This window comes from Perognathus longimembris, chromosome 16 (assembly GCF_023159225.1).
Source record: "Perognathus longimembris pacificus isolate PPM17 chromosome 16, ASM2315922v1, whole genome shotgun sequence".
Lineage (NCBI taxonomy): Eukaryota > Metazoa > Chordata > Mammalia > Rodentia > Heteromyidae > Perognathus > Perognathus longimembris.
Genome location: NC_063176.1, coordinates 31,441,054 through 31,451,137, shown reverse-complemented (window position 1 = coordinate 31,451,137; position 10,084 = coordinate 31,441,054). Strand labels below are relative to the sequence as shown.

At 38.9% G+C, this 10,084-nt stretch overlaps 1 protein-coding gene across 1 annotated transcript in view; it reads left to right on the top strand.

Moving 5' to 3' along the window:
• Positions 1 to 223: 223 nt before the first annotated feature.
• Gabrb1 (gamma-aminobutyric acid type A receptor subunit beta1) overlaps positions 224 to 10,084 on the top strand; it is a 325,048-nt gene continuing 315,187 nt past the window's right edge. The window contains exons 1-3 of the mRNA XM_048364441.1: positions 224 to 382; positions 584 to 675; positions 1,110 to 1,177. Coding sequence (XP_048220398.1) covers positions 303 to 382; positions 584 to 675; positions 1,110 to 1,177 — 240 coding nt within the window. The 5' untranslated portion in view covers positions 224 to 302. The remainder of the gene's footprint in view (positions 383 to 583; positions 676 to 1,109; positions 1,178 to 10,084) is intronic.

Here is a 10,084-nt window from a genome sequence, read left to right as displayed (position 1 = left end):
AAGTCGGTTGACCCAGAAAATATAGGAGACAGCAGGTTGCCTCCAAGTCCCCTGAGGACGCCGGAGCACTCTAAACAGAAACTTTAAAGGGACTGAAATCTGTTGCCTGTTCCACTAGGAATATTGTTTGCTAGGCACAAGGTGTCTTGTGGTAGTGAGCACCCTCTGCGCATGCGCAGGTCCATTCTAGGGGAATTACTGCCCAGCTGCCGACTAAGTTGCATTCCTTGAATCTTCTTCGCAGGAAAAAAAAGAGAGAGGAGGGGGGAGAGAGAGAGAGAATTCTTTCATCAGAGTTAGTAATGTGGGCAGTACAAAATCGGGAGAGTTTGGGACTTCTCTCTTTCCCTGTGATGATTGCCATGGTCTGTTGTGCACACAGGTGAGCTGCCTTTGTTGAATCTCTCTTCTCTCTGTGTGTGTCTCTCTCTGTCTTTTTTTATTCTTGGTATTTTTCTTTTAATTCTCCCATGCCAGCTGGATCATGTTTGTTTGGGGGGTGGGGTAGGTGTGCCTGTATCTTTGTGATGTCTGCTCGCAGTTTGTGCTCATTTTGAATACGATCCTTACTTCTTCCCCTCAGCGCCAACGAACCCAGCAACATGTCATACGTGAAAGAGACGGTGGACAGACTGCTCAAGGGATATGACATTCGCTTGCGACCGGACTTTGGAGGTAATGTGTCATCTTTTTTTGTTTCAACCTGTAACCCACCCTTTAGTCCACCTTTTTTTGGTCAAAAATCCATGCTTTTTAAAAAATATATTAAATTGAAAGAGCGCCTCATTTTTGTGAACGCCCTGAACACACACACACACACACACACACACACACACACACACACACACACATATTCAGGTAGATGAATCCTCAGGGCCGGGCCCACCTCCTTCCCCCGACACACCCTCTGCACTGTCGCCGCATCACGCCTGAGCCCACACCTGTTTTCCCAGGCTGGCCCTGGGGGTGCGGGTCTCCAAGGGGAGCCGGTTCGGAATGCCCTGAGCTATGGGAAGTTCCCCCCCCCACCTCCGCTCTCCCCGTTTACTCCAGCCCATCGCCACTTAGAGAATATGGCTTTAATGGGGATCCCCCTCCCTCCCCGGCAGGACCCCCAGTGGACGTCGGGATGCGGATCGATGTGGCCAGCATAGATATGGTCTCCGAAGTGAACATGGTGAGTGGCCTTCCTGCAAGCCGGGCTTACGCAGCTGGGAATGGACCGGTCCCCCGTGTCCTCTGCGTTTCACTGGCGGTCCCCTCGCCCCTGGCCCTGGGGCTCCCACTCTGCGCGCTGTCCCCCACCGGGAACCCACCATGGATCACCCCCACAGTGTTTGTGCTTTTCGACACACACGGGCTACTGCGGTGTTCCAGCGGAAACATGCTCCCCGCTGTTCAGGGGAGGACGGGTGACGGTAGTGCCGGCGGATTGGCTGGGGAGGAACCAGAGAGCCTTACTTTCGCCGGGTTTCCCAGTGTGTTCCGATGTGCAGGGCACCATCTGCTGGCGGCCTGGTTGCCTGCACCGGGGTCCCCGGACTTGTGGTTTGCCACCTCCACCCTAGCAGGGTGCAGCCTGGCTCGCCAGACGCCCCCAGACCCAGCAAAATGCACCCAGTCGGGGTTTCTGTGTCCCCTCCTTCCCCCAGGCTTTAGACTCAGGGTGGCAGAAGCAACAGGCTGAGACAGCAGTCCACAGGCTGGCAAGCACAAACCACCGAAGCTTGGCGTTGGGTGGTGTGTATTGTTCCTGAGTGAGGGTTGATGGATTTGTTTGGTTTTGTCTTTGTGCATCTTGCAAACTTAAGTTGGAACAAAATGGGTTATATTGCTTTCCTTTACTTTAGAAACCCGAACCGAAGCTTGCTAGAAAGCCTGATGATTTGAAAAGCTTTTGGAGATGATGGGGCCTGGGGAGCGATAATAACATAGCACAATCCTTTATATCAAAAAGGGTCAACGTGCTTGTATTTTTTTGGAGGGGAGAGCTTGCAAAATAGATGGGAACTATAGTTGCCACTTCTCTCTGTATTGGCTGTTTCCAGCCACCGCGGGTAGCAGTTTTCCAATTGTTAAAGAGTTCAGGAGGAAACGCCTGTTGCTTTTCTTGAGTCCACCACACAGGGAAAAGCTAGATCTGCATGAACAAAATGCCATTTTTATTCCACTGGGGAGAAAATATGGCAGAAGAAATTTAGACATTCTGAATAATCAAAAGACAAAAATATTTCAGTATTTTCTTTGTCCCTGATGTGTCATTTTATTTTAGTATGGTGTGTGTGTGTGTGTGTGTGTGTGTGTGTGTTTTAGAAAGAGATACATATATTACATATATTTATAGCCTTGTGAATAAGGTTAGAAAAATAAGTATGGCTATTATATTTCTGCATTTTATCATTGAAATTTCCTCTGCTTTAAGTAGCTTATTCAAACCATTATTTTTAAATGGCCCCGATTATTTCAAATGATTTTTTCCCCAAATGCCATTGATCAGAGTGCTGGAGGGGGAAAAAAAAATAACTCTGAAAGCTTAATACACACAAGTGCATATTTTCTGAGTTGGCAATGATGGTTCAGACACTCATTTGTAACATTCTGTTTATGTACACACTAATACCCAAATAGACAACACGTTATAATCTGTGCACATATACACACAAATTATGGCCAATCCAGCAAAGGCAATCAGACAAATTAGGGTTAGTTTAACAAGTTGTATCATGTAGATAGATGATGACAATCTTTTCCTTTTCAGCCATTTTTTTCCTGGGTCCTTGTGAGCATCCACATAGATGAAATAGGGAAGCATTCACAAACCTTGAAAGACTGAGCTTGCTTTTGTCAGCATTCTGCCTTACTGTAGAGTATACCAAGCTTTTCGGGAATGCAAGGCCCTGGATTTTATTTGCAGAATTCCATACACACACACACACACACACACACACACACACACACACACACACACACACACAGAGAGAGAGAGAGAGAGAGAGAGAGAGAGATTCTGTTGGCACCATTTAGTTTCCTTAATTGAAATGAATAGATATATTGGTGATAACCCAAACCACACTATTGAAAAGCTATGTTCAATCAGTTGCCAAAGTGAAGTCATACATAAACCTAGTAAAGACTGGAAACTGTATATACTGGTATTAGAACTAGGGAAGTGAAAGGGAATACCAAAATCGAGAGACAAAGGATAAAAAGACAAATGACTCCAAAAGCAATACTTGCAAAACCATTTGGTGTAAACCAACTGAACAACTCATGGGGGGAGAGAGAGAAGGGGACAGGAAGGGGGGGATGAGGGCGGAGGTAACAAACAGTACAAGAAATGTACACAAGGCCTAACATATGAAACTGTAACCTCTCTGTACATCACTTTGACAATAAGTAAGAAAAAAAACCTAGTAAAGATATTAAGGATAAATGTTACAGCACTGAATTTTTTTGTTGTTGTTTGACCAGTCCTGAGAATTGGGACTCAGGGCCTGAGCACTGCCCCTGGCTTCTTTTTGCTCAAGGCCAGCACTTTACCTCTTGAGCCACAGAGCCACTTCCGGCTTTTACTGTTTATGTGGTGCTGAGGATTCGAACCCAGGGCTTCATGCATGCTAGAGGAGCACTCTACCTCTAAGCCATATTCCCAGCCCCAGCACTGAACTTTTTAACCTAATGATTAAATACAGTCTGTGCACTCATGGCACCCTAGTATATGCATTTATCTTCTCAAAAATCTTTATGTAACAGATAAACATTTGATAATATACCCTACTAATATACTCAATACCTTTTCAAAATAAACTTAGAGACATGATAGAACAACAGGCATCACTAAAAGTTAGAAAGTAATAAAGCTTGATTTATCTACTCTTTCTAGTCTTTTCATTTAATAAGAACCACCAACATTATCTAGCTTCTTATCTATTACAAAGCATTGAAATAAATATATTGGAAATAACTAAAGAATATGGGAATAAAGAAGGATTTTTAAAGCTATAAGCATCCCTATATTTCTTTTTTAATATGTTTTTTATTTTTATTGTAAAGGTGTTGTACAGAGAGAGGGCTTACAGTTACATAAGTAAGGTAATGAGTACATTTCTTTTTGAACAGTGTTACACCCTCCTTGACTTCCTCCCACTCCTCTTCCCCAACTCCCCTCACCCCAAGATGTAAAAGTTCATTTCCAACACAGTGTCTAGTGAGTATCACTGTTGCATTGGTTCACACTTTATGTTTTTTACAAATCAGATAAACTTATATACAAGACAAAGGGTACAGAGATCTAAAACAATGAGGGCATTTTTTAAAGGCCCAAGGACTCTTCATAAAGACAAGCAAAATGATTACTCTCCTATCCCAAATAAGAGAATTTTCTATAACATATTTCAGACAGTATAACTAGAAATGACATTCTACTGGAAATAGGACTTACAGCTTGTTATCAAACATGTTTTAATACTCTTATAGAGAGTAGTTCTGTGGTTATTTAGAAGGAAATTTACACCAAAATTAACCAAAAAAAGAACAGAAAATAATATAATAAAAATTTTTTTAGAAAAATGGAAGTTAAATCTATTACTAAATATCTGCTTGTTTTATATGTTTACTCATGATCATAACTACCTGGCCCATTGCTAGAAAAATGACATTATAATTATCCACTCAACTAATGGATTTGAAAACTAGGTCCTGACTATTTTTGTTGTCTTCCTACTCTACTTAAATGAAATGTAATTCCAGGTTGGTTTGCAACATTTTTGGTTTAAATGGCTAAGGTCAATATCAAGAGTGTTTTCTGCTTCATGCCCTTCAGGATATAAATTTTTCCTCTAAGAAAAAGAAAAGAAGTGTTTCTTCTAGTCAAGAATGTCTGAAATCAAGAATCATAACACATTTCCAAACAGCTTATGTTACCCCATTAATACACACAGTTGTTATACTAGTATATGTCAGTCAAAAGTACATTTAATTTAAGTGAAAATAATGACAAAAATGAACCCTTGGCTTCTGAGCCATGAAGGTAAAACCTCTGAAATACAAAACCTTACACAACTAATAAGTGCTAAATCATTAGTAAACAACACTTTGGACAAATAATTCTAATGTATAAAAATACATATTTGAGAGCAAGACATTTAAGGATATGTCAATGATTAAATTTGGCCAAGTTTTTCTTCTCTCCTGGGTTATGGGGCACATAAAATAGTACATACACACTGTTACTTTCTAAAACTATCATCTTTAAACAAAACTCTTTACATTTATCATGTATTATATTTTTTTAAATTGTATCTTCTAATAGTTTCAGCCATGCTCCCACCCCACACCTCCCTGACTAGATATGAGGTGAGCAGGAGCAGGCAGAACAAAAGGATTCAAGAACTTCCTGAAGTCGTCCTTAAAGTAGGCATTACAATTGGCTACTAGTAAAACACAGTAATAGGCAAGTTTTCTCTTTGATTAATGGTGTGAGAAAACATGATATTAAGTATATACAAACAAGTTTGCAATCTTGAATTCAGATCCCAATAACTAGCTGTTCAAAGGACAGATATTGAAGCCATGCTCCTATGGCCCATGCCTGTAATCCTAGCAACACAGGGAGGCAGAGATCTGAGGATCAAAGCCAGCCCAGGCAGGAAATTCCATGAGACTCTTCTCTTTAATAAAGTACCCTCTCCCCAAAACAGAAGCAGAACTGTTCCTCAAGTGCTAATGCCCTAGCCTTGAGCAACAAAGCTCAGTGACAGTGCTCAGGCAGTTAAAGCCCCAGACAGAGGCTGAAGATCCTGATCAACAAGAAGGAATTCCAGCCACACTGCTCTGTGTCTCTAAAGATATTATAACTAAAGATTAGACAGATATAGATATATAGCTAGATAGATGATAGATAGATAGATAGATAGATAGATAGATAGATAGATAGATAGATAGATAGAGATATAATGGCCCAAGAGGCCATTCTCAGAAGAATCTACAGATATAGAGAAAGCTCTGACTCAATATCTGACTCAGTGGAAGTCAGTTCTCATAAGAGATAGCCAGTATGTCTTGATTGTTCCATTTCTTCTTTTCATTCCTTTCTTCTACCAAGGTAGTAAAGAGTCTTGTATGCATTACAAATAACAACAACAAAATCCAAAATAAGAAATCTTCATGAATAATTTAATTTTACCAAATTTTAATTTACCAAATATTTCCCTTAAATTCTATTATTGCTACTGTTATTTTAGTATTAAAGTTCATCAGGTTTTGGTTGATCCTTCAGTTCTGTTTTATTATTTTCACTGTGATGACACAAAACAGAAATCACCCCCTTACCTCCATTTCTTTAAGTTAGCCCTTCTTAATATTGAAATATATGCTCCTAGCACTCTGGGGTGTTATAAAAATACAGACTTTTCCACAAGGTTTGGGATAGGGCCTGAAATTCTACATTTCTCTTAAGCTATTCTGATAACTTGTGTGTGGACAGTACTTGAGGGCCAAGGTTGAAGTATATTATTTCAAGGCCTACTTAGCTTTCTTAGGAAATGACTGAGTTTTTCTTTTAAATTTGTCTATGAATGGTATTCTGTCAAAGTTCCAAATTAAGCTTGAAGTTACTTTCCATCTAGTTAAACAGATATTTGAATTGAGAGTAAAGATTATTTCAGTAAAGATAAGCCACAGGCAAAGTTAAGAGCTGGGTGATAGGGTTTGAAATAAAGATGTACTTTCTGTGTCAAATACTCATATTAGACCTTATAGAGTAATTATTATGAAAACATTACCATGCATAAAAACTCCAACAATAAGGTCATTTCCATTACAGAACACTCGTAATTTTTCTTCTTCAGAATAGAGAATATTGAAATCTTTCCTATCCATACCACCCCTTGGAAGCTATTGTAAAGTAGCCTAAACACCCTCTTTTCTAATGTTAGTACATTCTCTGGGATTTTATAGAATGTCCTTTGCAAAAGAAGTAAATAGAACAATGCTGTTTAAAGAAGCCAGCCCAATTAAATAAGATGTAAATAAGTTTTCCTCTTATATCTTACAATCACTCAGGTCTTTCTTTTAGGTAATGGGTTAGAATATCATACCATCAGAGAAGACATTCCTTGCTCTGCTTTTCTGTTTGGCGATAATAGATATTTTTATATCCAACCCCCCATTAAAGCAAACCTAGCAGATTGTCTTTAAAACTTTCACTTTATATTTGAAAGTTTGTAATTTTAAGATGACAGAACCAAGATGGGTATTAAAGTATGTAATAAAATAAGGCTAATTAGTAATACCTACTGAGCATGTCCTGTATATGAAATATGACTGTCAAGTACTTCATATTAATAGCTTATTTAATGCTCGATTTGAGGCAATTCTTAGCCCCATCACACACTGAAAATCTAAAGCTGACGAAAGGGAGAAACTTAAGTTGAGAGAGGTTAAATAACTTATTCAGAAGTTACAGAGAGTCAACATATGAAATCAGGCAGTCTAATGCCAGGGTCTGCTTTGATCTGCCAGGCAATTAAGGTTTCCTGTATTCAGTTTTGGGAGCTTTAGCTAAGCAATTTGTTTTGTAGGCCTCAGCTTTCTCTTCTGTAAAATGGAAAGAGTACATGATTGCTGAATTCCTTCCAGTTCAAATATTCAATGAGAAAACTTGAGTCTTTCAAGGTCTTGGACTTTATTAAGATCCAGAATTTTCCTCTCTGTTTTAATCTTGCTTCTTCCCTCTCATTCTCCTGTTAAGCAAGTCAATCAACAAATATTTATTGAGTTTTTACTGAGTATAAATATTACGATGGCTTCCTAGGAATACTCCAGTTTATCATTTGTGCCATTTAGGTCTCTTGAATTATCATGTTAGTCTATCCAGTCATGGTATTATCCAATTCTCCTTTCCTCAACATATTTGCAAAGACAGCATCAAGAAAAGATGAATCTATGTTCCTCACAATGAAACTTGACAGGTGCCTAGTTTAGAATGTATTGAACATTCGAGTCCAGGCCAAATAGAATGTATTTCTGCTGCCATTTTTGTTGTCACTTTGGGAGCATCCTTTTACTACCACTAAACCAATAAATGTTTTAGCACTTGATGTGAAATAGAAATTTTTATATTTCAGAGTCTAGATATCCCAAAGGTTTTAGCCAACTTGCTGCAAGTCTTTCCATGAGGAGGCTGAAAAATGAGCAGTAAAACCCAGGTGTTGTACTCAGCTGAATATCACTATCAGTCCTCTTGTTTTTTTATGCTTTTTTGTCTTAGCAGTCCCCCAAATACTTGATAACACCCTCAAAATACTCATGCATGAATGAGATCTTGCATTATCAAAAAGAGGTGAAACATTTCAAAGGAAAAATGAAAGGTTTCAATGATTCCAATTGATTTCAGTTTCAGTGAAGGGACTCAGTGTCAAAACTAAACTTGAGAATAATAGGAAATGAATTGGCATGTGCTTTTAGTTGACTAAATGTTACTGTACAGTTCCTTATCATCTATGAGAGCACTGATTCCTATTTTTTATAATACTAGCCTTGAGTTTTAGAACCCTTCTATTTCCAGCAGATTGTGTACTACATGAGGAGCCTTACTTCTAGCTACTGAAAGAGAAGGAAGTTGATAGTAGCAGTTAAGAATCTATTGCTCAGCACCTGGAAGATATACCCAATAAAAGGTTTATAATTAGTTCATACCAGTGTTGGTAACAAGAGAAGTTGGCTACAATACAAAAGAAAAAGAAAAAAGAAAACTATATTTTTCATCTGTGGGAGCCTCACTCCTTTTTAGAATCCTCATGGTCTCTTTGTTACTCTACTGCTTGAGTAGACCCTGTGCCTCTCAATAATACCTATGGGATCACACTATAAATTTAAAATTAAAGAAATACTACCAAGAGCTTTCATACAACTACTTGAGTAAATGAAGACAAATGGGTTCTTTGTCCTTATGGCATTTATAGTCTTTTTAAAAACCTGAATATAAAAAACCTATAATCTTAGAATATAAAGATTTTTCCCTTTGGGAGGACTTTGAAACATCAATTGTTATCTTTTTTTTTTGGCCAGTCCTGGGGCTTGGACTCAGGGCCTGAGCACTGTCCCTGGCTTCTTCTTGCTCAAGGCTAGCACTCTGCCACTTGAGCCACAGTGCCACTTCTGGCCATTTTCTGTATATGTGGTGCTGGGGAATCGAACCCAGGGCCTCATGTATATGAGGCAAGCACTCTTGCCACTAGGCCATATCCCCAGCCCATCAATTGTTATCTTTATGGTGGGGTGTTTCAGCTTGCCACATGCTTACACAACATGTAATTTTTTGTTGGCCCTGAACTAAGTAGTAGGATGAAATAAAGCTAGGACACCTGTTAAGCCTTGAAAGCTTTTTCATTGTGGAGAAAATCATATAATAAACACCTAAAACAAAATGTTTGGTGTCATGAGAACTATGTGTATGAGGTTCTATAGAAGTAGTTTCTAAGATATGGGCCAACCAGAAATGAATCTTTAAGAAGAATTGTAGTTATTGCTCAGAGATTGCAAAGGAAAAGAAAAATCTTTCAAATAGAAGCAAAGGTACATGGAGAGGAAAGGACGCCTGAAAACAGGAGAAAATGTTCTGAGAACAGGTAATTCACTATTATGAAACCTGACAGGGAACAGGGCTAGACTGAGGGCGAAATGTGAAGTTCATGGCAGTGTCGTTGAATCTAAATAGAAGACTCTCTGTAAATGAATCTGTATGTTCATTGAACATTTCTGCAAGACAAGAGCAGGCCAAGGTTATTATTGCATTGATTTGGAGAAAGTGTTAGAAGTATGCTTTAGATATAGTTGCTGGTTTTTACATGCTGCTTTGAAATTTTTGTTTAAAAGTTATACATAAACTAACATTTTCTTTTCAAAGTCTCTTTCTGCCTTTCTGTCATTCAGTCTCTCTATTTCTCTGCCTTGGTCTGTCCCCCCCTCTCTCGCACACATATATATTCACATACACAAATGATACTGAAAAAGTATGCTAAGAAAATGGATCCTAATCCTTTAATGGAGAAAACCTGCCAAAGGGCTTAACAAACATTATGTT